The following is a 22,118-nucleotide window of genomic DNA, read 5'->3' on the forward strand; positions in this document are numbered from 1 at the left end:
TATCCGATAGATCGGGCCCAAACACATGGACTATCCGATAGATCGGGCCCAAACACATGGACTATCCGATAGTTGATGACAAACTGTGAACAGCAGTAAATCTCACTTTCAATCAGTAATATATGACACAATTATACGTCTTACATTCACGTGAATTTCCCAATAGAACAATAACACAGAAAAACTGATAATAATAATACAGCAGCCCGAATAGAGAACGTTTTGTTGTTGAAGAAATGATGAGAATTTATCATTTCCTTGAAAAATAATATAAAGATATTAATGAGTCTCGTGACAGACAGATAGAGCTCAGTTTCATTCTCATCACATCTGTTCATTTCATCAATCCATCAATTAATGAATAATGGTTGAAAAACGAGGCGTGTTAATAATATTCATATCACTCTATCAGACCTATAGACTTTATATATATATATAGTGTGATAACATATCAATGAATCATCTATTCCTGCTGACCTGGGGAGAAGTGACACCCGAACACAAGGCTAAACAACTGCTTTCCTAAACTGACAATAAAAACAGACATAAGAAGTGGCAATTTTTTGAAACGATAATTCGCCGTAACCTCGATCTATTGGAGAATTTTCAAACGAGATTAAATGTGTACTTTTATCGGTAACCATTTATTCTAGTATATGTTTTGTTTGCCCGTTTGCTTTATCTGCGGTTTTTTCCCTACATGAAACGCTTCCTCTGAGCATTATAAGGATTGAAATGCTTTATGTTTTATAAAATGAAGTTAATGGTAAAACCCTACCCGGTATTCAGGACAGGGTTCAGGACAGGGTTCCGTCATCTCAATTACTTCAACTGGATTGAAGAGTCTCTACGAATTGGTCATTCCTGGTTATAAGTAGTTGTTTTCAGGGGAGAAATCCTCAAATTTCAAGGAAGTGTCTGCATCACTTTCGTGTCTAATTTACTTTAGACTACTTCCCAAATCATCGGTACCGCTTATCTAGGTAAACTGATAATTCAGTGGTTTTGTAAGGAATTTATAATTTTGAAAACACAACAGGGTGAATTGTTCATCTATCAAAATAGATACAGACAACAAAAATATCTCGAAGTGTGAAATTCCCAAACGAGATTCAACTATTTACTTGAAATTAGTCTAGTTTCTAAATTGTTAACAGGTTAAAATAACAGTGAAATCTTCAAACAGTTTGCACCATCAGTGCCGCCCGTTGATACAGAGAACATGTTTTCATTTATAAAACAGTTGATGAAAACAGTGTTTATCACAAATAGTTTTAGAACACAAATAGAAATTTCAACCTTAGTAGTACTGTGCTGTGCTGTACTTCAAACACCTTATAACAGTAGCCACAGTGGTACTGTGCTGTACTTCAAACACCTTATAACAGTAGCCACAGTGGTACTGTGCTGTACTTCAAACACCTTATAACAGTAGCCACAGTGGTACTGTAATGTATTTCAAACACACTTTCATTCATTCAACAAAACCCATATAGCACAACAGAACCCTCTGTTCCATAGCATCAATTGTTTAATTCGGAACAATGGAACCCGGTTCTACATCTAACATTCAAGGTTTTTCGTCGGTTAGATTACCTTTCCCGAGATAAAAAAACAAAAATTTCAACCCTACCACTGGTATTCAACTCAAATACTGGTATTCTTTGAAACAGACCCTGTAGTACTATCATGGATGGTTGATGTCGCAGATTCCTCAGTTGCAAATGATTTAAATTTATTGTGTGTTACATTTATGAATCTTTCATCTAACTTCATTTTCAAAACATTTTCCAGATATTTATGAAGAATGCCAAGCATTGGTCCACCACCATCCAGTGTGAGTGAGTGAGTCTGGAGTGATGAAAATCTTCGACTGCATCAATATCAATCTTCTCAATCGAAGCCAAATAAAATAAAGCTCTCTAAATGAATGTTGTTCAGTTGATATTTACCTCTGAGGTCTCTCTGGGTGTTTTTTATCGTTGTTAGATGACGATCCTGATATGTTATTACTGTTAGGTTTAGATTCGGCAGCGGCTTGTCGTATTTTCCCAGCTCGATTCGCCTTCAATCTGCGCTGTTTTCGGGCCTGAATCGCTAAAACTGAAACACAAAAATATCCAATTCACCTGCTCCAATAATCCGCTTAATCGTCTCTTATCGAAATCGTCGGATTTGACGAGAAATTTACCTTTTTTCGAACTCATTTCGTCGATTTAAATGAAATTTATCCGGGATTTTTTGTCGACATGCGTTCATACAGCTCCACCTAGTGAGTGTATCGCGAATTCAGTAGTCTGTTACAAGAGGACGCCACCTCGTGGTATGTAATTTTCTTCGACACGGGTACTTTGGGTTCGAATCCCGACATAAATCGGATTGCACACACATGCATAGGCCTCGCATGAGTAATAATAATCCATAGCAAATTAAATTATATTCTCGGATTTTCAGACCATTAACTACATCCATCAATCAATGTTCCTCGCGAAGTAGTTTGCACTTGCCTCAGATTTCATTAGAGCGATAAATTTCAATTGTTATATTCATCGTACTATGACAGGCTAATTGACAATGCATTGATGATCACTTGTTGGTATCAACGCTACGAATGCCAACAGATCTGTTACCGATGACGGCAGCAAGTCAAAAAGTGGAACTTTTCAGCACTCAAAACATTTTTTTTAAACTAGTGTATGTACAAATGAGACATTAACCAAAATTATCCTGAAGAGAAGCGCTTTAGAAGACTTGCGACAGACCACGTCACCAAAATTTAAGACAGACGACTCATAGGCTACATCTTGAAATTCATTTATTCATTACAAAAAATATCAATAAGGAATGAAATAGCTTACATAATTCTTTATCTACAAATCAACCCATTTACAAAGTGAAGATGACACGACACGGAAAACTTTTGGGACGATAGATGAAAATAAGTCCCCCATTCGTAGTTTGGGACTGAAGTTACTTTCAATGAAATCTAGCTGCTTGATGCTGCTCTTAATTTTCATTCATTTTTTTTCCTATTTTACATCTAAACATGATACATTATAATAATAATAATAATAGACAATACAAATAAAATATGAATAATTATTACTGTACAGATGATATTTACAAAGAAAATGCATGTTTTTTTTTTCCAATTCAAGGCGATTTCTCAATTTTCACCGAAGATCTCCAAAGTTCTGACGCCATTTCTTATTCGTTGCGTTTCTAGAACGCGTAGCGAGTTCGAATATCTTCAAGTTTTTTCGATACCTGTAGAAATAAAAGACTTATGAATTAAATTCTGCCAAGTTCCATTAAGTTCATTATCTAGGTTTCTTCAATGGGTAACACAAAAAATCTCAACTGAAACAGATATGAGCTGTAGTGTCTTACCTCACTAGGAGTTCTGTCTAACTCATCGGAAACTGTTTTCTGTTTACTCGAATCCATTGATGCAAACATCTCACACAAATCACCATCAATGACATTCTAAAAACAAGAATTAACAAACTTTAGAACAAATCTCTGAATATCCCATTCATTTCTTCCCCGAAGCGGTTTCAGATTTCAGATAACTAGGCTCTGAAACCGGTTTAAAAACCGTAATTGGATTTTTTTCCAAAAGATCTTCATGATTTTTACCTTGATGGGGAAATAGTAAGATCGATATGAAAGATGGTCTCGTCCGCACAACGGAGGATGTTCGGATCTCATGTGCATTTCTAAATGTTGGAAAAAATCATGATCCTGAAAATAAACGAAGAAAAGCTGAATCATTATCCGCTCGATAAAGTCTTTAATTCCCCCGAAATCTGAAAATGTGGATCAGCGATTTCATAGTTATAATCATTCACAGTCAGGTGAAACACGGAAACAAATCATCATTTCCATATCATTAACAAACGCAAAACTTTAACAGGCAAAAGTGAGTTTAAAATCAATTCATTTCGGATGATTTGACTTCAAACTCAGAACTTAAGAACTGCAGAATTAATCAACACTTCCGTACCTCATGAGAAATAAACGGAACGAGCATTCCTACAGCGCCGGAGAGAGTAGTATAAACCAGTGATTCCGAACCGCCGGGGATTAACGTCGCTCTCTGTAGAGACGTCACTAGTTCGCCGACATTGAAGGAAGCGACAGTATCAGCTTTCTGAGACGCTCCGTTTAAAACACCTCGATCCCATAGTGCTTTATTACCGGTCGGGTCTTCATCGACGTCATCTGTGACGTCAGGAGGCAGACGGATCTATAAATGGATCAATACACAAACACATGAGACAAGTATTGATTTGTTTTAGGCAGGGTGGCGCCACTTTCCACCAATTTTACAAAATCCTTGAGATTTCCTAATTTTCTTATGTTAATTTTTCTATGTTTTTTGCAAAAGGTGTCAAATTCCTTGAGTTGTCCCCGATTTTTTTGATTCCCTGAGTCTACTTGGTGAGAAACCACCCTGCGAGACTTCAAGCTGAAGAGTTGATTTGAATAAGGGTCATTCCACCCAGTTATTATCAAATGAATCACGTCTCAATAAGAAAACTTTCATAATCCTAATTCTAAGTGGATCAGTTCTTGGTGAGTAGTTAAAATACAATCATAGCTTCAACGAGCTCTTTTTAACTATATCATCATTTCCACTAATCGATTTTTTTCAAACCAAACCAAACGCACCATATTATATATATATATTCAACTACTTACGATCGAAACGTTGCCGAATTTATCAGCTCCAGCCATCGTGCCGTAATCCAACATGGCCGCGCACGTAATCCACCGAGGGTTTGTATCATCAGCGAACGCGATTAACTGATTCTCCTGACGTTTATAACGGATGAAATGAAAACTCTCCTGAACGTCGCTGACTACGATTCGATGACCCATCGTTTGAATTCCAACGATGTAATTCGGCAGATGCTGCAATAAAATAAACATACAACGAGCTTTATTCAAATATCTAGACTTTAATCATCTAAATTATCTTTAGGTAAATCTACGATAGATTGGTTCTTTATGAACCATATCACTTCCATATTTCAAAGTACACTTAAGTAATAAATTAAGTAGTCATTAACTAATATCATCTGTAAAGTGGATCAGGACACAGTTTCACAAAAAGGATTAAGGCCTAAATCGATTTAAGATAAACTGAATTAACGAAGAAATCAAACCGATTTAAGAGTTAAACTTTTTTTGTGAAACTGGGCCCTGCGCAATAATTGTAAGCAATCAGAGCTTTAATGCAGATCATATAGTTTGTAATCACTTCCCCCTTACAATTTAGACTAGGTGGTCATTCACTGCCATAATTTACCAAAAATTATATATTTCAAGTGGATAAAACAGTTGTAATCCTCATTCTAAGTGGATCAGTTCTTGGTGAGTAGTTAAAATACAATCATAGCTTCAAGAGCTCTTTTTAACTATGTCATCATTTCCACTTATTCCATCGAACCTCACAACACCCATGCTACGTAAATAAACCCTTCTAAGAACAATCTCAATTCACTTGAATTGTCATCTTATAATTTGGATAAGTGGTCAAAATAACAATCACTGGGACTTATTTTAAACTTCAACCTCTACAATTTCATTCATGAACAACCTCGAAATAAATCTACCTTATTTTCACATTTGCGCAGTAATTTCTTCTTCCCGAGGTCGTAGATTCGTAGGTATTTACCGGCTCCGACGAGGACTCGACCCTGGAACGGCGCGATCGCCCCCGGCATTTCATCGACCGCCGTTTTATGAAGGAAGTGTAGTTTTTCGCCCGTGTTTATGAGTTGATACACGTAGAGGTATCCGCCCGGGCAGTGACGAGGATTCAATACGAGATCCTTCACCGTGCCGATTATAACGAACTGATCATCACCGCGATTAGCAAACTTCACCAGAGCAATGCTGCAATAATAAATCACATAGTAGATTAATGTTTACATATTTTTCACAAGATGATAATGAATTGAAGCTTGAACCCAAAATCCTGAAGACATATTGAGAGTAGTAAATACCTGTGAGCCGCTTCATTCTGTTCCAGATGAACTCTATCCAGAGTTTCTCCCGATATCGGGTTTATAATACGGATTATCGAAGCCCACATTCCCTGACCGGCTTTAGGCGCCCCGAACGTGTTCTCCGGCAGATTCTCGTTCAGAAACGCGGCTGCCATTTCAGCGGCCAGTTCCTGTTCTTCCTCTCCAGCTGCTTCTACCATTTCCTGAGCAAAAGAAAAACGCAATAAATTCAACGTAACAATTGGCAGAGGTTTGTTTCATGCCTCACGGGTATCTAATGAAAACATTTCTGACTTTTCAACGCACTGACTGACCTCAGCCATCTGTTGTTTCCTCTGTAGTTTAGTAGCGTCTGTGTAGGTGTTATGATCTGTTTCAATCATGATTAGATTACTGGATTCGGGATGTATAACGAATCTACGTGGGGTATACTGTAACGGAGTCGACACCTGATTAAACACAGCTCCCAGTTTCTCTAACGCTAAAATCCTGTGAAATACAGACAAATATGTTAAATCATTTGTAGAAACAGAAGGGTCAAAGGTTTCTGGACCGATTACAAAAGTTCCATGTTAACTCATTGATAATTAACTCATGTTAATTCAAACCCTTACACGAATCTGTGGAACTGGATCCCGGGGCCGGGTTCCATAGTCATGACTTACCATATTTTTCGGCCAATAAGCCGATTTTCTAGCCTCAGATTTTTACCCAAAATATCGTGATCGGCTTATTGGGCAGATACGATCTGACATAAAAAATCACTTCCCGATCTATGCCACTCTAATGCTCTCAATGATCGTCAAAATCAAGAAAAGTGGTCGATATTTATTTGAGGTAATTATTTACTACCAATTATAATCTATTTTGAACTATTTTATTTTTACTTTGATTGTTCCATCACCGCACAGCGGCAATGGTATACATTTATATAACCCGCGAGTTCATCGTACTACCACGTGTCAGTTCATACATTAGTATATATGCAAATCAGCATTGAGCCGCGTACTGCGTGTATGGCTGTGTGTATAGTAATCTGCTGAGTGAGTCTATATATAGCAGTCACTCGGCGATGATAGTATACACAGCACTCTCACACATCGACGGGCGCTACTGTCAGCCTCTTAAATCGTCAATTAAGACGAACTAATTGACAAATCAGTGAATTAAAATCTCTGATGAAGGGCCTCGGCTTATTGGGCGAAGCTTTATGAAATCCATGTATTTTAGGCTAAAAAACTGCCCTCGGCTTATTGGCCGAGCCGGCTTATTGGCCGGAAAATACGGTAAGTCCAAAATTGGTCTTAAATCTTAAAGAATGATAGCTGTTAGATTAGCAATAGAACTAAGTTGGTCTTAGACTGGTCTTAAGTCTAAGCCATGACTATAGAACCGGCCCCTGGAGTTAAAATATCTCAAAACAGCTGTCACTCCAGAATACAGATAGATCGACTCTTACCTGAGCGTATTGGTTGATATAGCGACGATACCCTCCGGACATTGCTCCGACGCGAATCCAGACGCGTACTCCAGAGTTTCGTACGACAGCGGAGTCAAATGGAATCGATTCTGATACGTGTAACTTAACCACGTACGACTCGACATCGCTAAAACCTGTAAAATAAAACATGATAAACAACTGAAAATACTTCAGTGGATCAGACCGATGGTAATATATCAATCATAGCTTCAATGCTCCTCATATATTGTCTAATCACTTCCACATCATTTCATTATGAATTGATAGTTATTAATTAACTAGTCAATCACTGCTATAATCTGCCAAAAATTAATTCAAAATACTCTAATGATGTTGTTTAAGTGGATAAAATTATCATAATAATCCTAATTCTTAGTGGATCAGTTCTTGGTGAGTAGTTAAAATACAATCATAGCTTTGATGAGCTCTTTTAACTGTATCATCATTTCCACTTATCCTCTTAATCCTTTAATCAAAGCACTAACCCCACAACACCCGCCGATCTACGTAAAGAAGACCACCTTAAGAGCAGCTTTAATTCACTTGAATTATGATCTTATAATTTGTGGCTTATTTTCACATTTACAGCTGATAATATTAAATAACTTTAATGAAGCCTGTCTCTGACAGCTTTATACGATAATCTTTTGATATTCTATTTGATGTATAGTTAATATAACTTACAGCTTCTGAACCTTGCATCGTGATACGGAACAGTTTAACGGGTCTGGAGCCGAGATATCGAGTTCTTGTGTCCGATAATTCACCGGTTACATTGTCTAAAACAGTTCTCAACAGTACTCCATTCTACAAATACACAATACAACACATCAATTTAACTAAACTATCTTATATTACGCCCCAGTTTAACTGCACCCAGTTACCAACTCCAAAGTCAACAAGTTCAAACTCAAAACAGTAGAACTGGGTTCAGCTCGATGGTTTTGAGTTTAGAACTGGATTGTTCCCCTCTCAATAATTACTGCTTACCTGAAGACCGATATTGAGGAATAAACCTCCGAGGATATTAACCTCGCCGGATTCTTCCTTCGAGTCGGAGTTACCCATCTCGACGACGCACAGCGATTCAGGTGGCGCCGGTAGAGCCTGCATACTCAACGGCGACAAACAATCCTATATTCAACAAACACAACATTCGATCATTTAACAGAAGATTTCGATGAGATCTCTTATTCTAATTCAATTCATGTATTCAGAATTTCAAGGATTTATCTAATTAAAACAAACTATGTCATCTTGCCAGTTTCACAATCCAAGACTAGGTTTAAAACCATTAACTAGCTCTAAAACCATTAACTAGCTCAAACCCCAATTGGTAACATAGAAGGGATAAGTTCCTGCGGGTAGGGATAAGTACTTACAGCAGGGTCTAATGATATAATTCTGACAGTATTATCTGATAAACCGACTGCTAAAAATCTCGATCTTTGTTCACCAGGTGGAACTCGACCTAAAGCCATACAAATCACATCCGTTGACATTTCTTTACGCTCGGTATATTCATTCAGTTGACCAGTCTAAAAATAGAACAAACAATATTCAGTTGACCAGTCTAAAAATAGAACAAACAATATTCAGTTGACCAGTCTAAAGATAGAACAAACAATATTCAGTTGACCAATCTTAAAATAGAACAAACAATATTCAGTTGACCAGTCTAAAAATAGAACAAACAATATTCAGTTGACCAGTCTAAAAATAGAACAAACAATATTCAGTTGACCAGTCATCACATTCCAAGTGGGAAAATCCAAACCTAATTGTTGATGGATCAGAAACGTTTATGTTTTAATCAATTTTGAAACTCAGGTGAAACACGGAAAGTAACATCATTTCCATCACACAAAAAACTAAAGACGACGAAATAGATATTTCTACCCACAAGAGAAACAACGCCTTAGTAGTTTATAATACTTGACCTTAATCATCTTCATCAAATAACTCTAAACAACTCTGTAGTGGAGTAAATTGATGGATCAGAAATAATGTCAAATCTAGAATAATCTATGGAAGAAACATCTTCTCGCAATGTAATAATCATTTAGTTATCAATAAATGAACAGTTTTATCTTCAAATCGCAATTTTTCGATATGAAAACTGATGGATCAGTTTGACTTAAATGTTGTAATCAATTGTGACAATCAGGTGAAACACGGAAAGTAACATCATTTCCATCAGAAAAAAATATTTCAAATCAAAAATGGTTTGTAACCCTTGGGTAGAAAAATCTTAAAAACCCTTGCGTTTACAGGCAATTTAAGCCCTTTCAAAAAAGTCAAAAGAAAATATTTTTAACCCTTTCAGTGCGTCTACACCGCAATGCGGTGTATAAATCAGTGATAGATTATGTTAGTACACTGCACTGCAGTGTATTGATGTAATTAGTGATTATCTCTCTTGAAAAATGGCAGCACCTGTCAAACATAGTGAAATACTAGTAACTAATGATACACCGCGCCGCGGTGTAGACGCACTATAGTGGTATTCCCGTTATTCAACACACTAGGGTGGAATTTCTTAAAATTTTCAAATTATCTCCAGCACTATAGGCTATTAATGAGTCAGCAGTGAAAGGGTTTAGTACTTTCAGATATGTCCGGGAACCATATTGACACAGACAGGAATCAAGTATAAAGTGAAGTACATACCGGATCCATTTCGAAGTAGACTAACTCTCCACCGGTTAAAGCGATCACTACTTGTCTCTGATTAACGGCACATTTAACGATGGTTTTTTTACCGGGTGTCTTCCATTCATTGACTCGTTTATCCGAACGAATATGACGAATTCCATCGGGATAAATCTACAATAATAAAATTACATTTACATGTTACATCATCTCCGGTACCACGCGATAGTTTAAACATCATTCATCTAAAATATCGGTAAATATCAAATAATTTTCAAAATGGATGGATCAGAAACGTTAATGTTTTAATCAATTTTCAGGTGAAACACGGAAAGTAACATCATTTCCATCACATGTTCAGCGCTAACACAATCACTGATGCAGCCAAAATCTAACACCAGGGCCCAGTTGCACAGTCATGGCTTAAGTCCAAAAGTGGTCATAAATCTTAAGACTGTTCTTAATTTATTAGATTGGCTATCGAACTAAGTTGGTCTTAGACTGGTCTTAATGCTAAACCATTACTATGCAATCGGCCTCTGGTCTAAAGAAATGCTGACACTTACAAAACATAACCCCATAGATAACTAAATCCTCGTACTAATGTCATCATCCTGGCTCTACAATTTATCAGTGATTCTGAATCCTGTATTCAATTTCCCCAAAACAGTCACTTCAATTCAATCCAATGTTTATTTTAAGTGTCAACAGCCCCTCATTCATATATTCCATAACCTGCTGACTTGTGACATCATAACCCTAGCCAGCCAATCAGAAACCCTAACCCTAGGTCACCTGACCACCTGTGACATCATAACCTCAGCAGCCAATCACAACCTAACCCTAGGTCACCTGACCACATGTGACATCTTCAGCAGCCAATCACAACCTAACCTTAGGTAATCTGACCACATGTGACATGAAACCCTCGTAGCCAATCACAGATGACTAGACCACATGTGACATGTAGTCAATGATCTGACCACTGGCCTATGACAGACAGTCAAACACTCAGTGAAGGCAATAAAACTTGTGACATACAGATATTGTGGTTGACTCTAAATCAGTCCTGTTGAGCTTATAATTCACTCAGAGAAAATTTTCATGAATTTTGAAAAATAGAATCATCATTTTTAGAGTCATAAGTGGCAAGACAAATCACTTATTTTACTGGATTCAATAAAGATTAATCATATATGATTTTTTAATCGAAAGTGGCACGGCTCTCACAAATTTCAGTCCCCGATACATAAATGATAAACATACACAGACAGATACAGACCTGAACGAGAGCGTCATCGCCGAGCTGTGAACAAGAGAGGGTCGGCGTCGTACCGAGGAATCCTGAATCTGTCACCTCTTCAACTGTTTCACCGATTGATAAAACCAACGTAGCATTTACGAATGACACGATAATATAAGCATCGAATTCCTCTACAATGATAAAATACATTAGCAATAAAACATGGGTTCTTCTATAAACGATTATTCAAATTCCAAAATTAAACCAAGTTTCTGTCCGTAACTGTGTGCATTCTGTTCACACAACGAACTGCGGTTTCTATCCATCAACCGACTGAGTTGAGATACATTCGGACACAATTCGTAGGGGTTTTCACTTATGGATAAGACTGCTAAACAAGAACCCCTGCTGCAACACGGATGAGCATTGGCTTAACAAGGACTGCTGACAAAACCCTCTCTTCAACTCAAAAGAGTTTCCCCCTGGCCTCCCCATCCAAAGTAAAATTCTGGTGCAAATATATCGTTATCAATATATTTCCCAATCATTCGAGTGCACGGAGTATATAGTTCTTCAGTTTGTCACTAGGTGGCTGTAAGAACAATCTACATTCATTAGTAAATAGAAAGCGTAAAATGTGCAGAAAACAAAAAAATATATCTTAAAACTGGATTGTTTATCGAGTAGTTTATTTATTGCCTTGCCTGTTAGGAGTTGAATGACTGTTTACAAGGATTCATCATCACGCACCGAGGTGTAGAGTCTGAAATGAGAAATAAAGGCACGGTGATGGACTGTACCAAACACCGGCTCTGTGTATATTAGTGTTGGTTCTATTGGTTTTACTGAAATACAACGTATACAACACAAACTATTGGACACCAGGACCCAGTAACAGTTCATCAACACATCATAATAAATTGGATTTTATTCTAGTATTGAGATTTTATGCAGACCGCAAACGAATTGTTCACATATATATCATATTGTCAACCATTTATGACTTTTAACAATCAACATCAGTTAGCCGCACAAGCAAGATATGCTCAGTAACCTCACATACAAAAACCTCCATTGACTACCGTGGATCTGAGTCCTGTCTGTCCTCGCGTTATCCGTTTATCATGTACCAAAGAAATAATCATTTAGAAATTTTGCACATTTAGAAAGTCATGAATAATCTGTACATAATAAATGGATGATAAGCGCTGAAGTCTTGAGTATTATCAAATAAAACCTTTCACGTGAACATCAGTTTTTACGACTAATGACAATTTCCACTGTGAAAAGATTTGATTGAACACCCTTGATAGAATATGAAATAGTCAGCAGTGAAATTCAAATAGCATAATCTAAAACATTTCTTGATTTTTGGCATTTCTAGGATTCATGATGTGGTTGTTAAAAGTGCCTAATAGTAAACCTGAACATGTCTGACTTATCCATACCCTATCATAAATATATATTTTTGTAATAATATGAGTTTTTTCATCATCCTGAAAGTGAGAAAAAGACTTTAAGCAGCTACAGCAGCAGCAACAGATGCTGCAGGCTTTATTAGTTTCATCAATATGAACAATTTTGTAGAATGCGTAAATAATGAAAGCACAGTTTATCAGATCAATGTCTCCTAATCAGCCCTGTTGAGCTTATGTAACACTCATTGATAAATCATGTTTACAGTAAAAATATTTTCATCATTTTAGGAGACATTTCAAAATGTAATAAAAACCCTGAATTTAAAAAATAAATAAACCTATGAATTACCTTCGACATTTCTCTTTACGGTCCAAACAGCATTCGGATTACCGGGCAATTCTGATTTAGCCATTTCGGATACCTGCGAAAAAAATAAAATATATTATCACAACGCGATCTCATAATTAATCACATTGATTATCTACTCAAATATGCTCTTGTTATATCAGTCCTGTTGAGCTTGTTTTGCATTCATAGAATTCATGCAAATATGAAGTTGATCATCATTTATAAAAGAGCCACGATTGAAACACGGGTTACAATTTTCTTATTCCGGAAGCTATCGAGGTTTAATGATTTTACCTCTAATCCATGACGCAGGACTCTTAACGTAGATCTGGGTCCGCGACCACAAAGCGCGTATAACTGTGGTGTATCTTCATTAGCGAGATCAGCAATCTATAAAACACAGACACAAATCTACTGAATATTCTACAAGCAGAATATATTCTAAAACAATTTTTCTACTGTTAGTGAAAAGTTGACTCTAAATCAGTCCTGTTGAGCTTAAAATTCACTCAGAGAAAATGTTCATGAATTTTGAAAAATAGAATCATCTTTTTCCGAGTTAAAGGGCATCACTCCAATTTTGATTTGCTTATTTTCGTTTGGAAAAGTCTGAATCATACAGAAACAGTAATAAAATGTTTTACCTGACAGTGAAGTACAGGAGACAGGCTGTCCATTTCATCAACGATGACCAGATTTTTAAGAGGACGCGGCGCAAAGAAAAACGTGTCTCCTTCTTCTAAAGGCATCGCGCTGTTAAACTCTGGTTCTTCATCATCATCACCGAGATGAGCAATCTGATACAAATAACTGAAATAACAAATTACGAATTAATAGCTAGAAAAACATCTTAAACATCACAATATGCTCTCCTCAGTTTATGGACAGATTGTTTTTAAAGTAGACTCCATTTCTCTCCGGGACAACCACTGAATTCAGTTGGAGAGGTATGAATCATAGAGTGACGCGTTACTTACTGATTTCCGAATTCCGACGCGACAAACAGGAAACCGGTTTTTAAAACGCACATTGAACTAGCGACGGGGACCGTATCGAAGTATTTCAGGTGTATTTCCGTCACCATATCCTCGTCGGTTTCTAACGTGATTTTAAATATGTCGCCTTGCTCCGTTTGAGCCAGGAAGAAAAACATCGACTAAAATTAGAGAATAAAATCTTTTCGATGATTTTTACGATGATCGAAATTTCGATGATGAAGAATGATTTCGAGAATTTACGTAAAATCTTTGATGGTTTACAGAATATTTCACTGATCTTTTCAGATTTCATTCATCTTAAATGATTGAACAGATTCACTGGTTTAAGAACTTGAAGTCTGTGGAACTGGATCCAGTTCATTGCTTGAAATTAACTCCAATTGTCTCAGACATGTCGATCATCATCATTATATACAGGAACAGTTTTTTATACCTTAGTTTTATGAGTGGCACAAGTGACGAAGATCATTCCTCGTTCGGGATCGTCTAAATCATTTCTGCGTCGAGGAATCGGACAGCGAATATCCGGCTGATCTCCCAGATTCTTATACGTGATGTAATTCTCTGAACAAATTAAAACTCCACTTGGGCCTTCGTTACCACCGGGCACTGAATCAAATACAAAACAATGAATTCAGACGCATGAGGCTCCTTCAACAGGGATTTAAGCCTTATTTGAGAAAATGTATTCATTAATTCATTTATTCTGATGGTTTTGCCACTCTCTAGGACGGTTTATAAGTACTCACCGGCAATGAGGAAATTAGCGTGTTCCTCTAAATGTTCGGAGTATTTCCTAACAACGTGATTCAAACCGAGATCCAACTCGTAGTATGTTAACATCTGCTGTGTTTTAATACCGGCCTCACCGCTCGGATCACTATCAGCCTCCTGAAATATACAACATCAATTCAACTCATCGAATAACTCATCAATTTCTCTCTCTTCAAGAGACAGTTTCAGAATAGATATTTATTTACCTCGTAGTCAATTTCCAGACAAGCGAATGTCGGGTTTTCAAATCCTACGTCAACTCCGACCATGTGATAAACTAACGTGTTCGATTTATGAGCTTCTAACGGTGATGAAATAGTTAAACGAGCTTGAGCATCTCTGTTTAATATATACACCAACTTCTGCTTCTCAACGGCACCTGAATGAACATTACAACTAACACTTGTTTATATACTTAAACAGGTAGCGATCTAGACCACCATCGGATACTGATCATTATAGTGTGGATGATCGGGTTTTTAAAGTGCGTTTATAAAATGTCTAACATCTGGTGTTTGTACTTAATTCTCAATTTTCAATGTTTTCGATGAAATTTTTGAAAATCGGAAGAATCAAATGCGTGAGAAGAGGCAGGTCAAAGGCTGGGATTGATAGGTCGGGCAACTTTTCAAATCATTAATACTTATTAGCACTCAAACCAGAATAAAGTAAGTTTAGTTTAGATTGTACTTACCAACCATAACAGCCCGACCTTTAGGATCGACGGCAAGATATTGTCCGGGTACGATCCTACGGCAACCACTTTTACCGAACGTTTCCTGGTGAACTTTCTCGAAGATATTTTTCGAGGGAATATATTCGAGAATGACGATTCTTCCAGAATCAGAACCAACGACGACATAATCTACAAAATACCAGACACACGATTAATATCACATCAGTTTCAGGAACTGGTTCATTCTCGGAAGGAGAGTTTAAACCAGCGCTCTTGTTATATCAGTCCTGTTGAGCTTGTTTTGCATTCATAGAATTCATGCAAATATGAAGTTGATCATCATTTATAGAAGAGCCACGATTCAGATTATAATACTTTTATTCCAGAGGCGCAGTAAAGCTGGATAATTCTTTTGAAGGAATCAAGAATTCTTACAAAACAATAATTTCACAAAGTTTTCAATCTTTTTAGAATATTCTACTATATTAATTTTCCTATTTCAGTTCAATAAATTTTTCAGTTACCACGCTATACGTACCTTTACTGCCACCTGTGAGTCTGAACGGCATCAACGCGCGAATAACCCCGAACACTTCCACCGAGAGCAGCGTGTAAACCTTCCCCGTGTTCGGATCCGGTCGCAACAATTCGATGATTTTGCCCTTAGAAACGACGACCTCTTGTTGCTTCGTACCGGAGAAATTACCATGAACGGCGATCGTAATTCCGGTCGCCCGCTGCAACGTCAAATTATAAAGAAACATCTTTGTTTCCTTACAACAACCCTACAGAGATAAACAGAAATAAACAGAGATAAACAGAAATAAACAGAGATAAAACAATTGTTAGATTTGTGCTGCTTTCTGGTATTTCAATGTGGTGCGATAACGCTGAAGATGGGGTACGAGATAACGTATCATTGTTATAAGGCAAGGTCGAATACGGAGAGGATAATCCTGTAAATTTCACTTATTAGACCCAAAAATCCTAATTTATGAGACTATAAAATTATCGGGTATAAAAATATGTATTTGAAACCGATTAAATGATGCGGCTTAATCTCACCGGTTAAGGGATGACGGCAGATTTTGTTGAGTAGGTTTCAGCGACAGTAAGCGGCGAGAGGGAGGAAGCGCCGGAGAAAGCGGTGGAAAGAAATACACGTACTCGATGTAATAGTTTTGAATGGACTGGTTGCCATGGCGCAGGGAACCAGTCTTTACAGAGAGGGTGACAGATTTGTTACAGCGACAGCGAAGCAACTTTTCGAAAAAGAAAGATGGCTGCCTGTTCCAGCGTAGCGGCTACTGCCACGTCTAACTGGATCGAAAATGCCCAATACCTGACAGATTTCAAAGAAATTGAGAAAGCCTACGAGCGTTTATCTAAAGAAGAGGTATTTATACTTTAAATTGTGACTTTAGAAGGAGAATTTAGGGAGGAATATGGTGGAATTTATCTATGTATTACAAAGTTAAACCCCAAATTTTGCAAATCGAATTTTATTGGACGTCAAAATCAGTTAACTAAGAATGAATGTTTTGTATTCGATTCTAGGATGATGTAACTGTTGAACTAACTGGTCTCACAGAACAACAAGCAACTTTAGAATCGAAAATGGCTTCGCTCAATAAGTTGCTGTAAGTTAAAGTTTGGAATGGGCTTCAATTTGGCTTCACTGCGAATTTTACTAACATGTTAGTTACCCTGATATTTTGTTTCTTTAGGCCGAACCTGAAATTGATTTATGGCGATTCACAGAATTTGTCTGGAATGATTTCATTCACATCAACGTTAGCTGAAAATGTCAGTTCAAAAGTTCGACAACTCGATTTAGCCAAGGTAACTTTCCGTCAAATTGGCCAGAGTGAGCCTTAGATTTCTACCAAGTTGTAGAGAATTCCTACAAATGATTGCTGAATAATGGCCAAATTTCTGATTTTCAATACATGCATAAACTGCCCTCATCATAGAAATGTATGTTGACTATTTATTCTGTAATTTGTTTGATGGTTTTTAGAGTCGAGTTATGTCAGTAATGCAGAGAGTTGAAGACGTGTTAGATTTAAAATTCTGTACAGATGGAGTCCAAACTGCTTTACAGAATGAAGATTATGAACAGGTATTGATTATAAATATTTAGGGACCGGTTTAAGTTGAATCAACTACTGTTATTGTTAAGTCGTTATCTGTCATCAATATAATGAACCCCAAATACAAACAACTTCAGCAGTGAGTTTCACTGTATCAATTCACCAGGGTTTAGTTTCACAAAACGGTTCAACTCTTAAATCCAATTAAATTCTGCATTAATTCTGTTTATCTTCGGATTTAAGAGTTAATCTCTTTAAAATGCAACGAAAGATACAACTGGATCCTGATTTCAGTTTTATGTTATAGTCTAATCCAAATTCGAATGAAAAGGTAGTGATTTCATGTAATGTATTTTCAGGCTGCCGCTCATATTCACCGGTTTCTTTCATTGGATGAAAATGTTCTACGAATGGCAGAAGATGTCAGCGAGGGTAAGAGAATTCTAATTAAACTCGCACAACTGTGCAATTACAAATTTTTAAGATGATTGATTGTACTTTCAGGAGGACAATTAGAAACATCGTTTAAATTGCTACACGTAGCCGAAAGTAAATTAAAAACGATCGTGCATCGTCAGTTTGATGCGGCCGTTCACGCCGGCGACGTCGCTTCGGTCGAACGATTCTTTAAAATATTCCCGTTACTCGGGCTCCATGACGACGGTTTGGCAAAATTCTCCCGTTATCTCAGCGCGCAGGTATTTCAACTATAATAGCTGGCTCAAATTATCGTTTATGATAAAATAATTACCTATACACATATTACATTACAGATTGCAGACACGGCTGATAAGAATCTAAAATTATCGCAAAGCGGAGATAAACCAACGAATAAATATCTCTACGCCGATACAATGACGATATTGTTCGAAAATATTGCGAAAGTCGTGGAAACTCATCAACCATTGGTGGAAACTTACTATGGTAAGTGAGTTTCCGATTTCTATTGATATTTTTGCCAGCTTATTGAAATAACCAAGAATTTTGTGTTGAACAATGGATATGTTTTTTGCTGTATTTCAGGACCGGGACATATGTTTAATATGTTGCAGCATATACAGAAAGAATGTGACCGTCAAACTCGTAAAATCATTGAACAATTTAAAGAAAAACGAGAATTTGAGAAAAAGGTACCCAGTACCGAAAATCACTCAGCAATCACTCTATAGTCTTTTACATGGGTAGAATTTTTCATTTCTATTTAGACTCAACAAGTTCAACAATCATTGATGAATCAATCAAAGCCACCGTTGTAAGTTTCTTACTGACTCCAGCTCTGATTTTATGTGTAATATGTTTAGTGGTCACTGCTTATTAGTCAAGATGCAATTTCCAAATCTTTTTAGGGTAGATCCGAAGAATTTAGACGGACTTCTCGCTGAAATAACTTTGCTCAACACGAGATCTGAACTCTATCTACGCTTCGTTCGTAGACGTTCAACTGTAAGAGAATTAACAAATCAAAACATATTTGATTTCTGACTAATCTCAAAACACCCATTCTTCATTTTATTGTCTGTTTTGAATGAATAGGCTGATTTAGAAGTGGCCGCAACCGATCAGAAAGTGAAAGATGAAAGATTCGCGGAAGTGGATAAATTTTTGAATAATTGTGAATTGAGTCGAGTGATGCAGGAATTGATCGGTTTTTACATCATGATGGAACAATATTTCATGAAAGAAATGGTTGAAAAGGTTTGTTGTAAAAAACCTTCCAAACAAGTTTCTGATTGATGGTATAATTTTGTCATACTGTCTAAATTGCACGACTGCCAGTGTACCTGAACTTTTCTTATTAATTTGACCCAGTTTCATGTCCTTTATTTCAACTATTCGAATGTGACCTGTATCTATATTTAAAGGCAGTGAATATGGATATGATGGAAGAGGCTTCATTGACTTCAAGTATGGTTGACGATGCATTCTTTATCATCAAGAAATGTGTGAGGTAAGAACTGCAATGACTCATTAGATAGGGCCATATCTGGGCTAACAATCTGTGGTTCTGTGCACCTTAAAAATGAAATTCTGATGTAATGATCCAGTTCCACAGCTGTTACATAGAATGACATTATAACTGAGAACTATGGAACTGGCTTGTGGTGATGTATTTGATTATTTTCAGGCGAGCTATGTCGAGTTCAAGTGTTGATGGTGTTTGCGCGATGTTGAATCACGCGTGTACAACTTTAGAACAGGATTTCAGAGAAGTTCTTTACGCTCGATTACGCAATGGTTTCCCTTTAGGTTTCGATATCAGTCAAGCGTATAATTTAGTTCAGTCCAGTATTCAACAGGGAAAACTACAGAGTTCTGACATTGAGAAAGATAAACAGATATTTCTAGTAAGTTACAGGTTTTGCAATAGACTCAGCTTCTCAGTTGATTCCAATTTGAACGAAGTCTACTATGCTTATAATTGTAACTTCATTGAGGTATTTTCATATGAATTCTGATTTGTTTTTCAGGTGACTTTAAACGATACTGAAGTTAGCTGTGAATATATCCAAACATTGAAGAAAAATCTCGAAGTATGAGTTGAATGTATTTTCTTTCATATTTTCACATTTCATGATTTTACCTTATTTTGAAATATTTTTTATCTAAATTTCAGCTCAATGTCGCGAAACTTTATAAAAACGACAACGAACAAAGTAAAGCTAAACTAAAGGTGAGTAAAGTTAAGAATTTCTCATATTTCAAATCCTTGCATCCAATAAGTTGAAATGTAATTATACTTTGTTTATTATAGAGTTGTTTATCAGATCTTGGAGCCGTTTCCAATCAGTTCAAATCAGTTCTGGAATTCGGGTTTTCGCAGCTAAGTTCAAGCGCCGTTAAACCTCAAGTGAAACCGTGGGTGAATACATTCCAATCAACCAGTCATAATATATCTGAGGTTCGTTCTGAAATAAAACTGATAATAGTCATCAGGATCCTGTTCCACAATTTTGAATTAAAGGATGGGGAGTTAACTCTTACTCACAATTGTGGAATCGGGTTCTGTTATTGTTTAAAGAAGATTCAAATTTTAGGTTATTTTTCGATCTGATTTTTGCTTTTGATAATTCACGTTTTCAAGATATTGTATTTTAGGAAGATTTTGCTAATTATGAAGCCAATGATCCTTGGGTGCAAAACTTTATAGTCAATCTCGATACACTGCTGTCTACTTTCAAGGTACGTTTATGAAAAAATAAGCTTGCATAGGCTGACAATAACCCTGCAAAATGTCTTACATGACTCTTATGGCTGAGATTGAAGTAAAATTTTCTGTGAAATTAAAATGGTTGCCTATTTCATTTTCAGGGTTCAATGACGACCAGTAATTATGATGGACTCGTTAATTTATTATCAAATGAAATAACAAACCGTTTAGAAAAAGCAGTTATGAAAACTCATTTCAACCGAGTAAGTGAACACTATATACACATTGATTTCTCAGTAATCTATGTAACAAGGAGAGTAGAACCTGGACCAGCTGTCCAGTCATGACTTCAGTCTGAAAAATTTCCTAAACTGTTCTTGCTAGATTGTTTATAGAACCAAAATGAGTTTAAGCTGATGTTAAGTGGATATAGAACTGACTAAGATTATTCTAAGCATAAGCCATCACTGGACTGCAATCGTGGTCTCAAATCTAAGCAATGGCTGCAAAATAAGGGCCAGGTTATTGATACTGGTTCCTTACTGTTATTATCGAGTCTCTGTTTAAACCCTCCATTTTTCAAGGCTAAATTGAATATGATTTGAATTATTCTGCTTGTAGTTGGGAGGATTACAGTTTGATAAAGAGCTTCGTTCATTGGTCGGTTACCTGACGTCTGTTACAACTTGGACAATACGTGATAAGTTTGCTCGCTTGACGCAAATGGCGACTATTTTGAATCTTGAAAGGGTAAATCTATTTAAACTCTTCAATTCATTTTCTAAAGTTTAATTCTCATAAATTGATAGTGAATTTTAGTAAAATGTTTGTTTGTTTCAGGTGACTGAAATTCTCGACTATTGGGGTCAGAATTCAGGTCCGTTGACGTGGAGGTTGACTCCGGCTGAAGTAAGACAAGTCCTATCTCTAAGGTATGAATGAATGATTATTTTTTTCTTTCGTTTATTTCTTTTGTTTCCTGCATGAACCAAATGAATTTAAATCACATTATTATAATTCTGTGTTTTGTAGGTCTGATTTTAGAAATGAAGACATCAGGAGATTGAAATTGTAACTTTGGTCCAGCCAGTTTAGATTGTACAAAATACTAGTTTTAATGTAATATATGTAAATCATAAATAAATAAATTATTCAAAATATATGAAATAAGGAATCAAGACTTTTGTTTTATGTCTCAGAATATTTGGGTCTTCTCCTATGCTTTAGCTGCTTGACCACTAATTTCATATTCCTTGCTTGTCTTGACGAT

General features: G+C 36.6%; 2 protein-coding genes across 2 annotated transcripts; one reads left to right on the forward strand and one right to left on the reverse strand.

Annotated features, from left to right (window-relative positions):
• Window positions 1-2,815: 2,815 nt before the first annotated feature.
• LOC141901364 (splicing factor 3B subunit 3) lies at window positions 2,816-16,756 on the reverse strand. Its single transcript, XM_074788557.1, has 24 exons — window positions 16,673-16,756; window positions 16,146-16,392; window positions 15,626-15,796; window positions 15,138-15,310; window positions 14,907-15,048; window positions 14,591-14,766; window positions 14,137-14,315; window positions 13,804-13,969; window positions 13,454-13,549; window positions 13,160-13,232; window positions 11,432-11,583; window positions 10,168-10,323; window positions 8,880-9,035; window positions 8,488-8,631; window positions 8,182-8,304; window positions 7,477-7,631; window positions 6,332-6,506; window positions 6,015-6,220; window positions 5,622-5,904; window positions 4,705-4,917; window positions 4,007-4,249; window positions 3,640-3,744; window positions 3,391-3,486; window positions 2,816-3,267 (listed from the first exon to the last, which is right to left on the reverse strand). Exons 2-24 carry the CDS (start codon window positions 16,369-16,371, stop codon window positions 3,223-3,225), a joined length of 3,654 nt encoding a protein of 1,217 aa, XP_074644658.1. The 5' UTR covers window positions 16,372-16,392; window positions 16,673-16,756; the 3' UTR covers window positions 2,816-3,222.
• A 125-nt stretch (window positions 16,757-16,881) lies between these two features.
• On the forward strand, window positions 16,882-22,014 carry LOC141901575 (conserved oligomeric Golgi complex subunit 4-like). The gene is made up of 21 exons (XM_074788902.1): window positions 16,882-17,003; window positions 17,165-17,247; window positions 17,335-17,449; window positions 17,628-17,729; window positions 18,060-18,132; window positions 18,205-18,398; window positions 18,474-18,624; window positions 18,724-18,830; window positions 18,906-18,952; window positions 19,047-19,143; window positions 19,234-19,395; window positions 19,563-19,648; window positions 19,826-20,045; window positions 20,169-20,231; window positions 20,315-20,371; window positions 20,453-20,599; window positions 20,797-20,880; window positions 21,010-21,111; window positions 21,470-21,598; window positions 21,689-21,780; window positions 21,881-22,014. Exons 1-21 carry the CDS (start codon window positions 16,887-16,889, stop codon window positions 21,921-21,923), a joined length of 2,271 nt encoding a protein of 756 aa, XP_074645003.1. The 5' UTR covers window positions 16,882-16,886; the 3' UTR covers window positions 21,924-22,014.
• The last annotated feature ends 104 nt before the right edge of the window (window positions 22,015-22,118 follow it).

Source organism: Tubulanus polymorphus, chromosome 3 (assembly GCF_964204645.1).
Source record: "Tubulanus polymorphus chromosome 3, tnTubPoly1.2, whole genome shotgun sequence".
In the NCBI taxonomy this organism is placed as follows: Eukaryota; Metazoa; Nemertea; class Palaeonemertea; order Tubulaniformes; family Tubulanidae; genus Tubulanus; species Tubulanus polymorphus.

Bases quoted from the DNA above. Each gene is read 5' to 3' on its own strand.
- LOC141901575 (XM_074788902.1), top strand. From the start codon at position 16,887: ATGGCTGCCTGTTCCAGCGTAGCGGCTACTGCCACGTCTAACTGGATC. The intron at 18,133-18,204 runs GTAAGAGAATTC...TTGTACTTTCAG, and splicing joins GGCAGAAGATGTCAGCGAGG to GAGGACAATTAGAAACATCG. The intron at 19,144-19,233 runs GTAAGAGAATTA...TTGAATGAATAG, and splicing joins TCGTTCGTAGACGTTCAACT to GCTGATTTAGAAGTGGCCGC.
- LOC141901364 (XM_074788557.1), bottom strand. From the start codon at position 16,371: ATGTTTCTTTATAATTTGACGTTGCAGCGGGCGACCGGAATTACGATC. The intron at 14,767-14,906 runs GTGAGTACTTAT...TATTTGATTCAG, and splicing joins CGCTAATTTCCTCATTGCCG to TGCCCGGTGGTAACGAAGGC. The intron at 13,550-13,803 runs GTAAAACATTTT...TGTGTTTTATAG, and splicing joins CTCCTGTACTTCACTGTCAG to ATTGCTGATCTCGCTAATGA.